We start from the raw sequence: 21,318 nt of genomic DNA, 5'->3' as shown, positions 1-21,318 counted from the left end.
AAGCCAATTTGCTTCTATAGTCATAAACGCGAGGTATCTAAATTCCAATGAGTCGGTAGAACTCTTATGACTTCCAAATTTGATTTTTAGATATGGAAGCCACTTTTCAGTTGCCTCCCACAGAGAGATAAGTAAGACACCTGCATTCATCTGTAACCCAGCCTAATACCTGTGTGTGAACAGGTGGGCGGGCACCAAGAAAACTGGAGTTCAGACCTTAATGTTTCCCTGTAGTAAGGCTTTAAGAGTTAATATTGACATTATAGTTATGGACAGGACAGAAAATGCTTTCAACATTCTGAAATTTCTGTTTCTAGCTGATATTTTTGAAATAAAATTGCCCAAAGAAGGAGAATTTTTGAAAAGTATGATTGTAAAACTTAGCATGAAGACAGATGTTGTGTGTTTGGCCAACAGACTGTAAGGCAAAGCTGGTGGGAAATAAGGTGAAATTGCTACGGAGGGGTGTGTGGTAATCCATCCTCTTTATAACCACGCTAGGTCAGTGACACTGTGGCAGTTGGGGTGTGAGTTCGGGCATATCAGTTCATGCCAAGCTAACTTTGTCTCATGCTTGGTAAATTTACCTTTTGGTAAAAACAGGGTTCAAATATTTTCATTACTTTTCCATTTTCCCCACCCAAGTGACAGCCAGTTTAGATACTGTAGACATACTTTAGCAGCATCCACCCTGTCACCATTTCACGTTTCGTTTTCCACTCTCTGGGTGTTGTTCTCTGGGACTGCATACGGTCTGCAGAGCTTCCCTACCTCACAAATACTGTTCCACCTGACATGTGCACAGCACCTCAGTTTAAATGGTGCTTTGCCATCTCTCGTTCCATTTGATTCTCATACCAACTCTTCACAATAGGCAGGAAGTTGTTATTATCCCTACCTGACAGGTGAGCAAATTACCCTTCTGGAAAGGTAAGTGACCTGCCCAAGGTAATGCAACCGGTCCCAGGAGAATAACACTGGCACCCCAGCCTCCAGTTCCAGGTGACCTCTCTTCCCACTGTACTACACTGCCTCCTAGTTTTACTAAAAACCTTCTCAGTGACAGGCATAGGATGGGTAGAGGCGTTTAGAAATGACTGTTCTGTAAATTAATAGAGACTTAAAACTAGGGGACCTGTAAGAGGACCTATTCAAACCTGTTATCTTTCCTGAAATTTTGAGGAGCTCAGTATAACAACTTGGCTTTCTTTTTCAAAATAACTTTTCTTATTTCAAAGAAAGTTTCTTTTCCTATTTCAAAATAAATGTACATTTATTTTGGGTGGGGAAGATCTAGTGGTGTACAAAAAGTATAAAAGAACAGCTCTTCTCCATCATAATGGCCTGTTTAATGCAGGTCAAAAATGTCACCTGCTCTCCACTTAGATATACAGAAGAAAAGAGGGGAAAGCCACCAGGGTTTTCTGGAGAGCCTGAAAGGACAAAGTGATACAAAGCGCACAAAAAAGCTTTACAGACATTGCCAAAAAGCTTCTTAAAATATGATGAGCTTGAGAGAGTCAAATAAAACTCACATTTTTCTTAAGTACCTGAACTCTTCTGTATTTTTTTCAAAGAACAAATTGCTTCTGTGCTTAAAGGATGGAAGAGTTTCAATCAGGTCATCAAATCCCACTGGAATAGTATATAAAATTCCCTAGGGCATGTCTCCAAATACTTTGTTCTTCCAATACTTAAATTATTCTTAAGGAGATATGCAAATAGTTAACAGCAGTAATCAAAGAGTGGGTCGAGAAGGTGTGGGGAACTTTCCCTAAAGGCTAGGAAAATGGAGGGCTTAACAGTTGAACGGACTAGCAAATAATCTACTGGAACAAGCTGATGATGGATTGATAGGCCAATCTCCAATCATCCAACCAAGGACTACATTTGCCTGGGCCTGCTTTAAGCATCTATAAATGCAAATGTTCTATAGAATACATATTAAGGACACACAGCAATTAAAATTGTTGGCTGTTGTGTTTGAGGAAGACTTTAGGGGCTAAGGAAACAGAACCAATATATAGGTTCTATACAAGGCATATGGATGGGAAGAGCAAGTGGAAAGTGAAAGGAGAAATACCCAGTTATTTTGTAATTACCAGAAGTGACATTTGCAGCATTACACAGGTAGGAATGTAGAAGTTTGAAAAACTATGTTTTATACAAAGGAGGAAATAATTTCTTTTATTACATGACATTTTTCCCTAAAATTAATATAAGTACTATCTTTCACTCTAGATATCCAGAAGGAATCCCTTCTAATACGTTGGGAAATATATATAGTAGTATTTAAATATTTCTATGGACCTGGGTTCAAATTCTATTTCTGGGCAATTCACTTAGTCTAAGTCTCCATTTTCTCATCTGTAATATGGAAGCACTAATGTCTCACTCATCTAATTGTTGTAAAGATTAAGAGATCATACTTGTAAAATACAGCATCAAAATTGAGGTTCTGACTGAAGTGTCAACATAATAGATATATGATAATGTGAGTCTGAGGCAGATACTGAGATGCAAAATTTACAAAGGAGATGATAAAATACTGGTTCTCAGTCCTTGAAACCCTCAGTTATATCAAGAACATCATCATCAGCAAAGGGGTCCAAAACTGGAAAGAAAGATGCCCAAGAATATTTTCTGAGGTAAGTCCTACAGTGGGATAAATTTGCACTACTGCCCGATAAAGGAGGACTACATTCTAGCCCCAAGCCTAGTGGGAAGGCTCTCAGGTCTCCTGCAGAACTTGTTTTATGTTTCTTGAGGTTGAGGGATACAGAATTGCTGGGTTATAGATACAGTACATTAGTACAGGACCTTAAAGAAGTCTTTTTACAGTCCCTGAACTGCAAGGTGAAACCAGTGGTGGGAGATCCAAACAGTGTTTGTGTTGAGGGGGAGCAGGGCGGGGAGTTGGGGGGTGGAGGTGGGGACAGAACCTAGTACAGCGTGGCTAGGAATGCTAATAACCAACCTCTAAGAAACCCGGGAATGCCAGCTGGGCTGTCCTGTGCCGGGGCAGTTATGGGAAAGTGGCCTAAATATTGCCGAACCCTGTCGTACCCAGGTGGGCCTTACAAGTCCACCCTCCTTATAAACACCTGAGCTTTAAAGAATACACTGGTTGAGCTTGTGCACAGTTGTGAGAATTAAATGAGATCTTATGAGTAAAATATTTATGAGTGCATGGGATGTGATCAGCCCTCAGAAATGGTTAAAATAATTATTATTACCGTTTGATTTTATTATCATTAGTGTTTAGGTGACATGTTTAACCTTCCTAAGCCTCACCTTAGCTTCATCATCTGTAACGTGGGGCTAAGTACAGCAACCTCATCAGTTAGCCACGAAGAACAAGGGGATAATATATGTAAGTCTCTTAGCGAATGCTTAGTGAAAAGCGGATGACGATGAAGACGATATGATGGACCTTGCCTAAGGACACACAGAAATAAATGGTAGAGACGCTATTTCACCCAAGTCTGTCTGACCCCAAACTTAATTATAATGCTATATGGCTTCTTGCATTATCCTTAAGAAAAACCTGAATAATTAATTGCAAAGGCCAAGACAGGGCCCTTTTAAGAGCAGACACAGAAAACCACATTAATGTGGCATTAACAAGAAACCCTGATTGACCTCATGGGGTTCTGAAGTAGCATCGGAAGTACCCTCCAGTGTGTGAAAATCATGGTCCAGCAGCAGCACAGTGGCATTAAAAATGTGCTTTCCTACATGAGTAAAGTTAGCAGAACTGGCTTTGAAGCATCTCTACAATAGTAGGGGTGACTTTGTACTAGGGCCACCCAATTTTCCAGTCTATTCCGATTTTGACCCATGGCTCTAGAAGAATTGTTCAGGGTCGGGGGGAGAAGCTAGCCGTCCTCTGAGTCACGGTGTAAGAGGGCTGGAGCTGCATTATTATGAAACCCTAACTCAGTGAAACAACTGCCTGAATATACTAGTGATACTTACTTTTGAGATTTATAACGACCAATTGTAATATTATCCGGATGCCAGCTGGGGCCTCTCTGTCCTTTGTGGATCTAGAGGGGCCTGGTTTGAATCTTTCCAGTTCCACAGAGGATGAAAATCCTGTGTCCCTGTGAATTCCAGTGAGACTCCGACTTCTGCTTCTGGCTTTTGAATCCCATGTGCCGCCTCTGACCCCCGATGGACACAGTCTCTGTCTCCACCCACAGAATAATTTTGTTCACCCAAGCATTTATGATTTGAGCCATCTGAACAAATCGGGGCCATGCAATGCCCCGTTTCCCGCCACCTAGATGACCGTAGCCTCAATCCCCAGCCCCTGGTCCAGAGCAAGCCAAAGCCATCCCCTTGAATTTTCATAGCAGCTTAAAGATCACATTTTGGAGCCCTTAATGGCCCCACTTATACCCCAAGTAGACCGTCCAAATATCTCTTCAAACAAATCCAGAGCAGTCGTATTTTTACAGTGTGACCCTGCCTCCTATCCCCCAACCCTGGTCACAGGTAGGACGTGTGTTTCAATCAAATTGACTCCCCCAAGAATTTGGCCCTAGGCCTCCGAAAGTCAAGTCAGTCTCTCCTGAGTATTTGAATTGGTCGGGGGTGGAAGGCCAGGTCTGGGGAGGCCACGTTTGCCAACGCTGGTGAAAGCAGAGAAAGCCAGTGTGCAGAGAGGGAGGAGAAGGAAGGCTCCCTGGGAAGCCAGGAGAAGGCAGCTCAGAGCCCCCATGGAGACCAGGAGGGGACGAGATGCTGGCTTGTTGCTGACAGCTTTCCTGATACGGCTCTCATGAGCTCCAGCTGTAAATTTTCTCTTTCTTGCCCTTGGGTTCCTTGAATGCTCTACTCTGCCCCACTTCCCCCTTTTTCATTTAAGTTAGTCTATATGGGTTTATGCTTCTTGTACTCCAAAGACCTTTGTATTTTTCTCCCTTCAGAAAAAAAGAGGGAGTTCTGAGAGCCATGAAAACTGAAGACTTAAGGCCTTCCTCAGTGAGAGAGGTGATACCGAACTTTCCTTCCCAGATGGCCCTGACACAGGGAGCTCTTGGCCGAGAAGCTCAGCCTCTAAGCAGACAGCTCAGCTGCACTCCTGGCGTTCCCTGAAGAGGGACAAGCGGTGATGAGGCTGGGGTCTTGTGAGCAGTCGCCTGGCCCTTAAGGACCCAGCTCTGAGAACATGCGGGCACTCTGTTCTCCACAGCACACATGGTACCAGCTTTAAGAGTTCATCTCATCTCATCACCGTCCCACTGGGACATGGGAAACGGGCACCTTGTCCAAAAGGCATGTGAGCACTGGATTCGGATTTCTAGGAGGCCACACTTTCCTGTGGGAGGAGAGGGAAGCTATTTCTCCTGGAAGAGGACATCCTTGCAGATATTCCAAGCACACAAGCCAAGCCCTGTGGCTGTCAGAGCTCAGCCCGGGTCGAGGGTGAGAAGGAACAAGCATCAGCACTTAAGTCCCTATAACACCTGCCCCAGAGCAACTGCAAAGGGGAAGGATTGAGGTCCTTAAAGTTGCACCAGAATAAAAAGCTAACGGGGGCTTCCCTGGTGGCGCAGTGGTTGAGAGTCCGCCTGCCGATGCAGGGGACGCGGGTTCGTGCCCCGGTCCGGGAGGATCCCACATGCCGCGGAGCGGCTGGGCCCGTGGGCCATGGCCGCTGAGCCTGCGCGTCCGGAGCCTGTGCTCCGCAACGGGAGAGGCCACGACAGTGAGAGGCCCGCAAAAAAAAAAAAAAAAAAGCTAACGGGTGACCCATGTGCTACCATGTTCCATCTTGAGCTCATGGTGGACCATACGAACTGGCTTCTTCAGTGAGTCCACAGAAGGCCTCATTTCTTTTCAGCATGTGTTCCAGGCTGTCACTAGCAGAAAACTGAGGTGAATCTGAGCAATGCAACTTGCTGTCCCTGATCTATTGTGAAAAGTGTTAAACTGGGCATCAGAAGACCAGCCAGATCTAGAACACTGACTGTCTGGCTGGCTGTGCACAGTCTCCTGAGCACATGTCTCTCATGTGTATAAGGAAAGGCTCAGATCAAAGTGTCTCCAAGATCCCTCCAAGCTCTAAGTTCCCAGGATCCTAAGAGTGGGAAGAGAAATTTTAAATAATAGAATTGGTGGGAGATGAAAAAAACTGTGCATAGTAAAACTATACCCAATGTAGAAGAGATTCCAGAACAAGTACAATGAGTGAAGGAATTTAAAAAAAAACAGAGTTCACTGGTAGGGAATAAAGAAGAACTCTGTGGCAGTCGTGGAAGCTGGTCCAAGGGTTATACGGAAGGAGAAGGAAGAACTTCCAAACCAAACGTTAGACAGCAGGTCCGAGGCAGCTGGGCCTGGGAGGGAAAGGATGTCTCAACGGCGGGGGGCAGGAGGGAGTAGTATTAAAACAAAGTGACAAAGGCATTATAGTAAACAGAGGAGACTGAGGCTTATTTCTGCAAAGCCTGGGAATTCAGTTGAGACGTCAGGAGAAAAACAATAGTTTCGTATCTCTAATTGTCTTTCAATTCTTATGTGGGAAACGGAGTAACAAAAATGTCAAGTCTTACTTTTATGTACTCAGAGCCCGATTATCTCTGTTCTGTACCATGACAATTGCCTCCAGAGCAATCTCTTTCCTCAGCCCATCCTCTGCACCGAAGCCAAAGGAATGATTCTCAAGCGCACCATAAACTCCACTCACCTGCTTAAAAAACCCTTAATTCCCTCCTCTTCACCTTCTGCCATGATCCTTAGGGCCCTTCTGAATAAGCAAATCACCTTGCTTCCTTCTGGGAAGCTACGAGAGCCTTCCAAGCCCACAGCCTCCTTCCCAGAGACCATCTTTTAAGTTCCTGTTTTATGCCATGCAAATCTACCTCTGGGTTTACAGCTACTCGGTCTGAGGAAGTGAGCCTGACCACAAGCAGCAGGGCAAAAGCCCATGCAGTTGTGTTCTAGACAAGTCCACTCACCATGTTAGAGCATGTTTTGGGGGGAATCTGAAAGTGAGAGGAAGAGGAGAGTGGACAGAAGTGGAAACGCACACAGGAGCAAAAGCAATAGGTAGAAGCCATGAGGCAGAAGCCAAGAGTAGGAGAGACAAGGAAGCGGTCTCTGAGAGGAGAGAAAGAATGATCTAAGTGGGAGCAGACATAGCAGAGAGAGGTCGGTGGTGCAGCCCTGAATTAGGGAGCAGTGGGCATTTGTATCCAAGGGAACATGTAGAAGGGCTGCTCTTGAGATCCCAGTATGACTATTAGAACAAAGTTTTTATTCTCTGTGTGGTCTCGTTGTTCAGCAGCTGAAAGGATGTCTTGTCTCTCTTACTTCCTAATGGATCCTTAAAATAATCTCCCATTAACTGAAGTAATGTGAGTAAATCTCTTTCCCTTACACACCGAAAAAAAAAGAAGAAAGAAAAAAAAATCTAACAAAGATAGCCTAACCAACAGGACAGACAACATGTTCAATGCCATCTCCTGCTTTAAGGCTAAGCTCAAAGTTGGACTCTTCTCTGAAAGTTTCGTATTTGAGTAAATTATCTGGGCAAGGCAAGCAGGCTATCAGATGTTACATGGCTGAGTACACAAAGCTTGGGTATATTTAAACATGATCAGGGTTTTGGAATAGAATCTGGATCACTGATTTATTGCAGCAATGATTTGTCTAAAACACTGAAGGGTAGAAAAAGGTGGGATATGTGGTCTATTCAGGACTGGAGAGGGTAGGTAGCTGAGGTTTAACAGAGGCTGATGTGAGATCAAGATAAAAAGAGCAAGAATGCTATTCATCCTCAAATCTCTGCTTAGAGATTGAGTCTATTTGAAATGACAGCCCTAGTCCAGTTGTCTCTGCTTAGGGGAGCTCTTAGTGGCTTGGAAGCAGGATAAACAACAGCAGGTGTTTGCTTTCAGGGTAAGATTTAAGGAGGGATACAAGGAAGGTTAACAAGCACACACTAGTCATGGTGGTAAGAAGGGAAGAGACAAGATGGTAGGACAGAGGGAGAGCTCGCTCAAAACCCGTAGGGCCAAGGAATTGGGGTATGAGAGAGAAAACAAAGGTCAAAGCTCTGCCTGGGCTGACCTAGATGTGGCCTATGAAGGAATTATTCACTTTTAAGTAATTTTGCTAAGTGGCCACCTGAGGGCACTGTATCCTCTGTGCCTAGGAATCTTTCACTTTTTTCTCGCAAAGTAAATTTTCCTCAATTTGCTGAAGGATACACTTAATAATGGCTTAAGGAAGGGGACCCAAGGAAGATGGGGGCCAAAGACAATCCTTCCCCCCATCTTTGCTCTTGAGCTAGATTAACGAATTAGCAAGACTGACCTCAATTCAAGTCCCTGGATAGTTTCAAGGATTAAATAAAATAAGCTCATTTAAATCTATTTAGTGTTTAGTAGGGAATCAATGCATATGAGCTCCTTCCCATATACATACACATACAAACGTACACTTTTGTCAAATGCAGGAACAAGAGAAGGAACAGCAGGAAGAGTTACACCAACGCTTTCTCTCTCTAAAGGGCCCAGGACTCAGAAGTCCCACAATGAAAGTAAGTACAACTGTGCTAGGCAATCATTGCAGAGAGCGAATTTCTGCTGCTCTTTCCACTGCGTGCTGCAGCTTGTACATAAAAGCCAGAGGGGATGCAGCGCAAACAGCTGGGAAATAAAGATGAAAGCAAAACTGTATCAGCGGGAAGAGACACACAAGCCCCTGAGAACGCGGCAGTGTCACGAAAGGCAATTTCAACAAGGTCACCCGCGTGGAATTCCTCTTCTCAGCGAGATTAGGCTCTTAACCTATTTCTGACTACCTTCTTCCGAGTCAAGCTGGGGAATGGGATAAGCGGCCCCTAGCTTGCACACTTTCACACTAAACTCCTGTCTATATAATGAAACAGAGCCACAAACAAAGGCATGCGTTATCCTAAAGGCTAACTGTGGAATTTTAGTTGGGCGAAAACAGGGTCCACTTCCCAGCGCCAGTGGAGCCTGTTGAGGCTTTTTCCCCCCCGCTCCCGCCTCCCGTACGGCAGGTTTTGCGGCCTTATGCTGCCCTCTAGCGTCTTTTTCCGGTATGGTAACATGAGAAATACAAGCAAGGATCCTGAAGCAACCAATGTCACTTTGGCCCAGGACTAGTAAAACAAAACAAAACAAAAGTAAAGCTCTAACATAAAACCAAATTTTGTACTAAAATTCGAAAGTGAGTTAAATTTGGCCTCGACATAGACATTGCATTCATTCAGGGCTCTGAAACGCAGCATCTAGATTAGTGAGTGCCCTTTAAAAATGCAGACGACCTGGCCTTCCCTGCAGTCATTCTCAAATGATCCCTGCCTCAGTCTGTCTGAGGGGGTTGCGGAAATTTGCACCTCAAGAACCCCATCATAGGACTCTGATGTAGTTAAACAGATTGACCTCACTCTGAGAAGAACTGAAGATTATGGCAGTGACCTTACACAGAGTGTAGAATAAATCTGATAATTTTAATTCAATAAGGGCCAAAAAATACATAAAATAAAACCATTGTCCAAATTCGGTCACCTCTCATTGTTTCTGCATTGAGAGTGGCTGAATCCTACATGACTAGCATACAAAGGAGACTGCTGTTAAATTCAGAGTGAAGAGTTCCTGTCTGTGGTCTCCTGTCTCATTAAGCTCCCCTAATTCCAGGGGCCGGCATCCAGGTGGGAAGGAGAAACAATGCCTCATCGCGCTCACTCATCCTTCAGGTATCTCTGAAACAATCCTTCCTCTAATATTCTACCTGGTGACGCCACATTCTTTTCAATGTCCTGATGTGTCTCCAGGGAATCCTGTTCTCTGTCCTGTCAATGTTCCCTCGGTGTCAGTCTTCTCCTTGGGACAGAAAGCTTCTTGTTACAGGAAGCCTGCCGCCTTCTTCGCACCTGTGCTCTCCACTCTGAGCACAGCGTCAGCGCTTAGTAAACACTCCTTATCTGACCAAGGCCCCTGGACCCACACACCAAAAGGCGGTGCTTGTGGAAGCTGAGAGATGTCCACCCCAGGACCATGCTCTCTTCTCAGGCTCCCTCGAGTTGGGGACACACATGGCAAGGGGGCTTCTTGGGGTTATTGTTGTCATTGGATCACACATCCAATTGATGAGTTCACAGCTTTGACTTTTAATGTTTAAGTTTAAAAACAATTGTTTTTGATGTGGACCATTTTTAAAGTCCTTACTGAATTTGTTACCATGTTGCTTCTGTTTTATGTTTTTTGGTTTTTTTGGCCGTGAGGCATGTGGGATCTTAGCTCCCCAACCAGGGGTCAGATACGCACCCCCTGCATTGGAAGGTGAAGTCTTAACCACTGGACCACCAGGGAAGTCCCGAGTTTTAATTTTAGGAACTTGCTCTCACCTTATGGCATGGTCTGGTTAAGTCTGTAAACAGGAAGGAACTTCACAAGGTAGAGGGGGATAGTCATTAGTATAGAATCTCTTTATACATCTGGAAATGTACCTCAAATTTAAATTGTGCTTTTTTTTAAACACAAATGCACTCAGTCAGAATTCAATACTTAGCATCTTAATATTATATAAAACGCTATTTTCAATTCATAGTTTTAGCTTTTTATCATGGATAAAGCCTTTCTTATATTCAAAATCCTGAAACACTCAACGTTTTAACAAAAATCAGTTCTGAGGGTTTCTTAGGTTTGTAAAGGTCCCCTCCACCACCAGAAAGAATCCCATACCATGTCCTCCAATTACCCTCACTTCAATTTTTTAAGGAACAATAGACAAATATTTACTTCTCAGGAGACAGCGCCCTAATTGTCCAATGAGATGCCCACTGCCTGGCACTGCCTCTCTGTTCCCTCAGTGAGGAGGTCTGTGCATGTCACATACTTCAATCAAGCAGGAACTGCTTCTTTTCTAGACACTTTAGTGTTCCCCCTAGTGTTCAGGGTTTCTAGGGAAGCTCATTTATACTTACTGAGGTCTCTCCGTACACAAACAGGACATTTTGCTTTAGCTTTGGTGGTTGGCATGGCCAGCACACGACTGTCACAATCTCTCCCTTTCCTTGACAATTACCACCTGAGCCCGCTGTGCAAAACAGGGGCACCCACGAAATAGGGAGAGAAAATGCCCTCCATTCACTTCAGTCAGAGAGAAGAAAGAGGTGTAGACTGTAAAACAGCATTTCCTTTGAATTTCATTTTACTTTGTGAGCTAAGCTATTAGATTTGTAGGTACAAACAGGCTCTCTTTGAAGTTAACAAGAGGCCCACTCTGAGAAGGGAGACAGCCATCACCACACATTTTATGTGTTAGACAAATATAGTACTGGGATTGTAAATATATTCTGCAGTTACAGAAAGTGAAACCCTTTTCTGTCTTCTTTCACCTTACTCACAGCTTTTTTTTCTCTAGAAAGAATTCTGTTGGGTTTTCTCTTTCCAGTTCCCTAACTCCCCTATGTACTTATCTTTTAAATCAAAGGGAAAGATCCCATCAGTACAAATGAACAGCTCTTGCCAAGCAAAAATGATGACCATGATGATCCTTGCAAGGCTTTGGAATGCACCCAGGCAGTGCAGAAGGAGCAATGGAGGGGCCATGTGTCAGAACTGGGCTTATGATTTGCTCTGCTGAAGTAGTTGTTTTAACCCTGGGCAAGCCATTCAAAGCTCAGATTTCCTACATTCACAACGAAGTGCTAATAACATCTTGTCCAATGCTTGTTGTTGTGTTAAGTGAGATGAATATATGGACATGCTCTTAGCGAATCACAAAGACCCATTCAAATAGAAACTTCTGTTATTTTCCATTATTGACAGATTTTCTGAGTATTTTGTCTTGCTCACTTGAGAAATCAAGTATCAATACGGAAGGAAATGTAAAGCAATTATACTCCAATAAAGATGTTAAAAAAAAAAATAAGGAAGGAAAACGTCTGTTAAGACTTCCTTAGCAGCTGGTGAAAGAACATTCCCATTGGTGTTTGTGGGTGTTGGGAGGGGTTCACCATTGGAGACACAGGGTATAAGCCAGCCTCAGACCCCTGTTGGTGAGAGGCTCCGTAAGTATCTAGGAAACCTCACCAAGAAGAGAAAACTAATAAGCTCTAGAAGAAACTCAGTAGGTATCTGGCTACCTTGACTCCAAATCAACTAAAAGCTGTTGGGACTAAAGAAACTTGCAAACGCCTACTTTTCTTCAGAATATCAAGACTAGGATACGTTCTTCTCACTCCTTAAATTTTAATCATGCATGCATTCTTAGGTATTGCATTTTTGAGCTGCTATTAAAAATACGTGTTTCTGCCACATTAAAGGGGGAGCAGAGGCTTGTGTGTTGTATTATTAATTACATGTTGGAGATGAAATTCTGGTCAGTGTTTGCAAAAGGTACCCACACCCCGCGCCCCCCTCCCCCCACCGCCAAAGCAAAGGATGTACCACGTGAGCACAAACCATGTGGGCTCCCGCCTGCTGCTCTGACTCCGTGCACTTACTCTTAAGGTCCAAGTTCCTGGCTCCCGCTGTGATTTGCGTTGTGATTTTCGTGTCAATCTTTACAGTGTGGAGGTTGCTGGTGTCCCTTGATATCATCACGTTGTGCCACTGATTGTCATTGAGAGGTTTATTTGAGCTCCCTTTGATGAGGTTAGCACCATTTCCCAAATCAAACACGTAATGTAAGTACCTGGGAAAAAAGGGAAGGTGGAAAAGTGTCATCACTTTTTGAATTTCTGATGGAGTCAAACTGCTTATTACAAACAGAGATCTCTTTTTCAGGTGGTTGCATCCTTGCTAGAAGTCATGAGAGTGAGTTGTGCAGAAGCTCAACTAACAAGAGGGTGAGAAACACTACTCTGTTTCAGCAAAGAGGATTATTCATCGTCTTCAATACAGGAAATAGTGAAAATATTTTTAAAATTGTGGTCCACACTCCACTTCATCGCTGTGGAAGATAAATATCTGTCACTACTCATTCCCTATTTCCACCACTCTCTCCATCCTTTGCCAACCACACAGAACTGGCGATTCTCAGCTTCCTGCCCTTGTTTCCTGCCATCTTGAATGCCTATTTCTCTATGGGAAATGTGCACTCATCCTTCAAGACCAGCTCAGGCAGCCACTCCCGGACTCATAGGTTTTCCTAATTTTGCTAAATAATCTCCTGAACCTTTGCCCAAGATCGTATTAGGAAACTTCCTGGTGCTTTTCTGCTAAATTTATGTGTTCACCTGTATCCCCTCGGGTTGTGTGCATCTGTGTGCCTTGGGGTTGGTGGAATCTGAAGTGTGCACAGGAGTGGCAAGGAATATATATATATATATATATATATATATATATATATATATATAACTAGTGTGTGGCATATTATCTAGCCAATTGTAAATGTGCAATGATATTCACCGACTGAATGAATACCTAAATCAATTAAAAGATACCAAATGTTCATCACAGTTTCAAGGAAATGTCATAAAAATCTTTCTAAATTCTTCAAGAAGCTCTGACATAGAATTAAGCCTCAATTAAATGGGATTTTGTGGAGTTGAAGTAATCTGCTTGCATGAATTAGCTATTTAACTCAGCTATTTAACTTAGCCGACAAGTGTAGAAATTCTTTTGTGGAATTACCATGTGCGTAGTAAAGATACCCACATTTGAAGAGTAAGACTTATGGAATGCCTACAGTAAATTAGAACTCGATGCTATTTGCACCTTATGTATGGAAATGTAGATATAAAAAACTGTACTGAATCCCTATTAACTTTATAAGATACCTAAAAAGTGGTTTAAACAAATGCATTATTTGCAAACCACCCTCCCTGCCCACCACCTTCTGTTTAATGTATAATTGTGGAACTTGAGGTTCATTTTCATAAAGCTCTGTTTGTCATTGAACGGACCTGTACTTACCCTTTAACTAATTCAACCACAATAAAGTCGTTTCCATCCCCACTGTTATACAGAATTAGTCCATCTAGGGATGTTGTCTTGAACTGGAAAAAAAGATGCATAGAAGTGTAGGCTTGCAACGTAGCTAAGGCAACATAGCTCGATTTGGTCTTGAAGGTGACAGGGTCTGCTATGATGTTCCTGAAGCCAAACCTGGCATTGAGCTCACAATAATCTATGTCGCCATTTTTACACAAGTCAATGTATGCCATTCCATTAAATGTCAGGCTCTGCAGGTGCCCAATGAAGTTGGAGGGAACAGAAGACAGATACCGGCGTTCCGTGATGATGCCAGTCTCTATGTTATGAAACTCCAGCCTTGTATGATCCCCCGCCATTTGACCTAAAAGAGAAGATGGTGTATTATTATTTTCTGCATCTGAAGGGCACTTTCAACTTTAGACTTCCATAGCAAAATCACATTTTAAAATGCAAGGATCTACAGACCTCCTTGATATTCAGTTATGTATAGTAAACATGAGAAATGACCTTACATGGTGAGGCTGAATTACTTAATAAAACTTTCTTAGGTCAAGTTTTAATCTCTGTCCAAATTTTAGTCTTAACAAAAATGATCCTCATTAACTAAAGTTGCAGAATTTTTTAAAACTAGAGGAAAGAATAAAGGAAGGAAAAACTGAAGAAAGGAAGAGAGAAAGGGTAAGAGGAAGAAGAGAGAGAAAGGAAAAGGAAGGGAGGAAGGGAGGGAGGGAGGGAGGGAGGAAGGAAGGGAGGGAGGGAATGGAGGAGGATTAGGGGCAATGACTATCCTAAATCATCCCAGTAGAAAGTGATACATCCCAGCTCCATGGTGCTGTGATGTTTGTCTTTATAAAGAATGTTCTTCGGGGCTTCCTTGGTGGTGCAGTGGTTGAGAATCTGCCTGCTAATGTAGGGGACACGTGTTTAAACCCTGGTCTGGGAGGATCCCACATGTCGCGGAGCAACTGGGCCCGTGAGCCACAACTACTGAGCCTGTGCGTCTGGAGCCTGTGCTCCGCAACAAGAGAGGCCGCGATAGTGAGAGGCCCATGCAACGCGATGAAGAGTGGCCCCCGCTTGCCACAACTAGAGAAAGCCCTCGCACAGAAAGGAAGACCCAACACAGCAAAAATAAATAAATTAATAAACTCCTATCCCCAACATCTTCTTTAAAACACACACACACACACACACACACAAACAAACGCATATGCCCTTTAAAAAAAAAAAAAGTATGTTCTTCAAGAAAAACAAAAAGTAACTGTATATTTTCCTATATCAATAGAAATAATGAAGAGCTGCTGACTATTCTTCCAATTACGAACCATGAAAATGTGTTTGAAGTTAAATATGTACTTTTCACGTTCTCTTTTCTATATTGAATAATTCCGTCTTTCCTAGACCTAGTCTCCCAATCACGAAGAATTCCTGTTGATCTCTTCTGGCCCTCTGCCATTTTCCTTGCACTTAGGTTTTGGATACCTAAATTGAGCACAACATACCAGTTCAAGGTATGTCCAATTTTAAGAATACCAGTAAGATTATTCCACATTACCACAAAGTATAATCTTCTATTAAACACCCTAGTGTGAAGCTTGGTTGCCAATTTATTTAGTGATTCACTCTTCAACTCAACCCCATCCCTGTTCATCCTGCCATATTTCTCTGCCAACCCCATTAAATGCCTACTTAGTCCCGTCCCTACCTCCAGAGTGATCATTGTACCTACCTGCAAGGTTGAAGTCAAAATTAAAAAAGATGTGAACTTGCTTTCTAAAGCACAGCGGTAAAGTACCCTTATCATTGCTAGTGATTTGCTCCTTGCATCTTGTTCTTGTCTAATTAAACTCAATCACTTTCTTCAGAAACTCAAAAAGGTCATTTAAATTGCAGTCAAGTTCTTCCAGGTGTTAGCTTCACTACTCAGTTTGGCGTAATTGGAAATTTTATCGAGCTTACCCTATCCCATCATCCCTGATATTAATGAAAATATGAATTAGAGCCAATCCCAGCCCTGGGAAGATGCACTGAACCTTCTTCCCACGTGTAATAAAGATTGAACACCCCCCTTTGTGGGCCTCCTTCAAGCAGTCTGACAGATTTCCATTTCTTTAGAAAGAAACAATAAAATACTAGGTGACATTTGAAAGGAAATGCCTGTAATTAAATCATAAAAGGCATACTTTTTGATGCACAAGAAAAATTGCCCACATACTTGATTTAGATGTTAACAAACTCATTGGTATAAAAAACTCTCCCCTGAGCTGTACTTAATGCTCCTTAATTCCCATACCTCTTTACTAGTCCTTGATCCTGACAACGGCAGTCCTGTCATCCCTTGGCATGTTCTCTTTTCAGTTATTAGTTTGTTCTGATTCCTTCTCTGTAAATGTGTTTTTTTTTTTAATACAAAAAAATAGCACTGTAAACAGTTGTCTCTCCTCCCTCCTCCCCACTATACCTCCTTCTTGTCTATCCCAAGCAAAAATACTGTTAAATCCTTAGCAATTCTGGTTTCTCATATGACATCACTTTTCTCCCCTTCTTCAGTTCTTTTGTTCAGTGACCTCAATACTAGTCTGTGTGGAACTACCTCTTGGGTAGCAAATAAAATTAGCCTTTAATAATTTTCAAATATAAATCACTAGAGACACCAGTAACACTGAATTAACAAGCTAAATAGAATGAAGAATATGCAAAGCTGAAAAGAATTACTTGGGCTTTTCTATCTCCTTGAGTTATTTTATCTTTTTCATTATATTAAAATCTGAGTCTTAACTTGGTGAACCCACCCTGCTCCTGAAACGGTCATGTTTTCTTCTTAAAAGCTACATTAATGAACCAACTGACAGTACGAGAATATCCAGAAAAAATATTTCTAATACGTGAAATTAAATATGACTCCCAATTGTCCAGTTCTTGGCAGCTCTGAAATAGGGAAGCACATTTTGTTCAGCAGAACTGAGAAAGAAGTTCAGTGATAAAAATAACACGTATTGTCTGTTTTCTTTTCTCAAAGGAACAGAATATGTATGCAGAGCATACATAATAAAAAAGTAGTAAAAAAGCATTGGAGCAGCCATGGCCCAATTACAAGAAAAATCATTATGGCCCATGCTCAAGAGCCTATTCTTCCCTTAATAAGCATATATAAATTGCATTGACACTAATGGCAGATATGTTTGCTCATGAAGGAGAATGAGCACCTAAAAGCCATTATCCACTGCCTAAGAAAACATTTACTGCTGCCTTTTAAAAATCCTTTTTTCCTCAGAATTTATTCCCATGTTTAATCCTCAGTTGGCAATGTAGCCACCTCTACAATTGTATACATATATCGACTAAGAAAAAATAAAGGACAATGAAGGAGAAATATTTTTAAGGCTCCACTCGTTAAAAAAAATGCAGCATCTTTCCTAGAGATTTACTGGAAAAGGAGAATTTGAGATTAACAGAATGCCTCTGCTCAGTGTCTGGGGCATCCAGATTGATGATAATCTCCAATAAGAAACAACCACCTGGGTGGTGTGTTTGCACAGAAATCTCAATTTCTAAATCAAATCTTTCTACCAAAACAGATAGTAAGATTATGGGCTGAGCCTTGCTCTGAGTTGGGTTAAATTTCTGCTGCAGAAGAAAATGACCACCCCTCCCCAGCCTTAGATCCACTTGTTAATTCACTGAAAAGTTATTGAAAGTTACTGAGTGGTGCTGTATTAGGCAATTAAGAAATAATGTTGACAGAAGCAGACTTAGCTCCTGTTTTCACAAAATTCATGGCCTATTGGGCTAAGGCAGACAAAACCAGGTAAGAAAATAATTAACTATATGATGATAAAACTCAGAAAATGCCAAGAATTTGATGAACAGCATACTGGGTTGGTAAATATCGAATGCGGGCAAGTACCTGAGTGGATATTTAAGTTAAATTTGAAGAACTAAAAGGAGAAAGCCATGCTAAGAACTGGAGAAAAGGAAGGGGGAGGTGGATTCCAGGAAGGAGAGACAGATGAACAGAGGCTCTCAGGTGAGAAAAACCCAGAGAGTGTGGCTGGAGAGTCATGAGTAAGTGAGGTTAGTGCTCAGATGAGATGGGAAGATGAGTCAGGGGTCAGATGTCACAGTGCCTCCTGATTCTATTAGGAGCTACTGAAGGCTTTTAGGCAGACATAAGACATGAGTCTCTCTCTGTGTGTGTGTGTGTGTGTGTGTGTGTGTGTGTGTGTGTGTGTGTGTGTGTGTGTGTATTTGATCTCTCTGTTGTGGATATAATACATTGCAGACAATACGAAGTAGAGTGTTTATAGAAGAAATGGAAAAAATGGACAAAATAAGATAGTGTCACCAATATAATTGCAGGATTTATTAATAATGTACAGAATGATGGAGAAGGGGGAAATAATGCTGGTCCCAGCTTCCAGGCTTGGGTAATTGGATATGCAGTGAATAGTGTTCAACAGAGGACACACACACTAACATACACACACATACAGAACACACAACTCCGGATATTTTAGACAGACTAGGTGATATGTTGAAACCCAAGGACTCCCTACTTAGGGATCCCATACAGTGTGTAGAACATTTTCTCATCTGAGTTCTGGGGAATCTCTTCTTGGGCTTCTTTGCTGGCAACTGCTTACCCTCATGAGCCTCGGTGAGGTTCAGACATTCCCAGGAATGACCTGAGTATGTACTGTCCTGTATTCAACAAATACTTGACTTAACAGTATATATAACTCTGGTTTAAAGATGTGGTCAAATGTAGGACTTTGCATGAAGAGTTTCCAGCGATTTCCTTTAAAATTTTTTCTTGTTCGGTGATTTCTGAACTTGCTGTAAAATTTAATAAGAAATGTCTATTGCTTTCCTGATTCATGGCTGGCTTCATGTGGCCACTAGAGTGTTTGAAAAAGTCTCATTCCAACCTGAAGCCTCAATGGCAAGGTTCCACTGCATCTTTGGAAACCTTTTTTATGCTATATAACTCAAGGCTGACTTTTTATTCTTATGAATTATTGACTTTCATGAGATCTTTGGCAAAACATAATTTCCCAAATATGAGTCACCCTGATGACAATGACTGTGAGAAACAAAACATTGTCTTTAGTTCTGAGAAGCAAGATGCTGGGAGCTGGGGGAACAGAAGAGGTGTGGTGGAGGAGTGGGGGGAGAATATGCATAATTGGTGTGAACCATCAACGTTTACTCAGTTTATATACCTATTCATCTTTGAACTCTGAGAAACAGCAAGTTGGTTTCCACAACTGAAAAAACTTTCAACTCCTACACAACGGAGAGGGGACAGAATATAATTTCTGCCCTAAGGCCTTGGCAGTTTTGAGCAAGAGTAAATGGCAGGCTAATTTACTGAAACGCTGGTTTATATTTTGTTCTCCCTTCAGTTCTAAGAAGCTAGCCAAGTCCCTTGTAGCACTTTGCCTCAAAGGCTTTTACTCGGCAGAAAGTGGAAGGCAACTTTCTGGAAAACAACACCTTTTCTAATCTTTTCTGAAGGCCTAGTTTGCAAGGTGTTCAAGAAAGGAATAAGTAACGAGCAGAACGCATTCGAGGGCTGAACTAGATGAGGCAATTACCACTGACTAGGAGACAGAGATGAACATCGGTGGGATTTAGCAGTACTGAGTGCCAGCACCCTGCTCTCTGGTCAGGTTCGGGGTTTCAGAGAGAACTGATGAGGTAAACCTCGGCGGACTGAACCACAGCTCTCCAGCGACAGGAGTCAGCAAAGACCCTTCGCCTCCCCTAGGACAGGAGCAACAGGCTTCTTATCGCTTAAAGGACAAACTTGGAGAACTGTCTTTTTTGGTGAGAACCAGTGAAGACAGAAGCCAACAGGAGCTTCTGCATGATCCAGGGTGTGCGTGGGAGTGGGGGTGACGGCACATGACTGATTAAGTATCCTGTAACCCCCGAAGAAAGGCCTCCTAATTTTAATAATTAGGAGGCCTTTATTTAATAATTAGGAAAGGCCTAATTAGGCCTCCTAAAAATTAGGAGGCCTAATTTAATAATTAGGAAAGACTCCTAATTTTAATAATACCTCCTGGAAAAAAAAAATCTGTTAAACAAATGTGTTTGTCATCCAAATTGGGCAAGTTTGAAAGGGAATTCCTTCTCTTTCAGATCATAAGCGAAACCTTACCAATGGCCTATGGATTCCTAATGAATCTTAGATGCCAGAGTTTCCCAGTATTAACCAGCCAAGGAGACACGGGTGACTTCACCGTGAAGAAACAGAGCATGCTCAGGAGCAGAGGAGTGGAAACATGTGACAGCAACTCAGGAATGATCCCCCAACAGAGTCAATTCTCTCTGAGCTCTCCTTTGAATCCACCACTTATTTGTTCCTATATCGATAAGCCAACTACATCCATATAAGTATCTGTTAACTCTGCTTCCTAACATTATGATTGCTGGTGAGAGATAAATGCACAACCATTTAAGTAACAAAGGAATGATGTATTCACTGCAAGTTGAAGAAAGCAACTGACTAATATAGAATATAACTATTCATTTAGAAGTTTGGTAGGAATCTATGCGATTGAAAAGATACATCTTAAATTTTAATGAAAATTAGATGGTAATTCATCTAGGGAACATTTCTGTTACAATGATCATTTTCATACTCTATTCATCACTTCCTAATTCACAATGTGTTGCACTGATTTTAAAAGCATGCTAACGTTCTACACACGACTGTAATTAAATACATAAGAATGGGAGGGAAAAAACGAAGCTGAAATAAATAAAACTAATTGTATTTCAAATGACTACTATAACTACAGTAAAGGGAAAGGAAGGAAGGAAAAGGAAAGGAAAAAACAAAGAAAGGAACTAATCAAAGTTATTTATCAACTTAGCTTTTGACCATACACATTAAATCTTAGGCAGTAAGGACTGAGAAGAATCACAAACTAATAGTGAATTGTTTTCAGTCCGTAGTAGTCGTGGTAGTGTGGGCAATTTAAAGCAATTCTGAAACTATTGTAGATGTTTGACTGGATGGGGCAAATGAGAAAATGACATCACTGGGAGCCAAGATTCCACCTTGGAAGAAGGGATATGAAAACATGGAATGGGGGAGTCAAGAAACAATGCTGTAGATATGGAGGTGCTAGTGTGAACTCATGCTTTCTAAAATACGTGTATATGCATTTTATGTGAACGTGTAATTGATATGTATGTATGTACATCCAGAAAGTGAAGAAGTGCTAGAAAAAATGTTGGAGTGGAGGCATGTCACAAGATCCTAGAGGCCAACTTCATGGGATTCATAGTGGCCCAAACAGGGACATTTTAAGCACCAAAATAATTAAGTGAAGTAATTATAAACTACTTGAAAATATAGAAACTTGTGGGTCTATAC

General features: G+C 41.9%; 1 protein-coding gene across 17 annotated transcripts in view; it reads right to left on the bottom strand.

Moving 5' to 3' along the window:
- NRXN1 (neurexin 1) overlaps positions 1–21,318 on the bottom strand; it is a 1,122,104-nt gene that overhangs the window by 558,943 nt on the left and 541,843 nt on the right. For all 17 annotated transcript variants that reach the window (XM_060170168.1, XM_060170152.1, XM_060170157.1 and 14 more), the window contains 2 exons: positions 13,908–14,289; positions 12,494–12,684 (listed from right to left, as the gene is read on the bottom strand). In XM_060170168.1, the coding sequence (XP_060026151.1) occupies positions 12,494–12,684; positions 13,908–14,289 (573 nt within the window). The remainder of the gene's footprint in view (positions 1–12,493; positions 12,685–13,907; positions 14,290–21,318) is intronic.

Source organism: Lagenorhynchus albirostris, chromosome 13 (assembly GCF_949774975.1).
Source record: "Lagenorhynchus albirostris chromosome 13, mLagAlb1.1, whole genome shotgun sequence".
Classification (NCBI taxonomy): Eukaryota; Metazoa; Chordata; class Mammalia; order Artiodactyla; family Delphinidae; genus Lagenorhynchus; species Lagenorhynchus albirostris.
The sequence above is the reverse complement of the archived record's forward strand: the minus strand, read 5'-3'. Positions and strand labels throughout refer to the sequence as shown.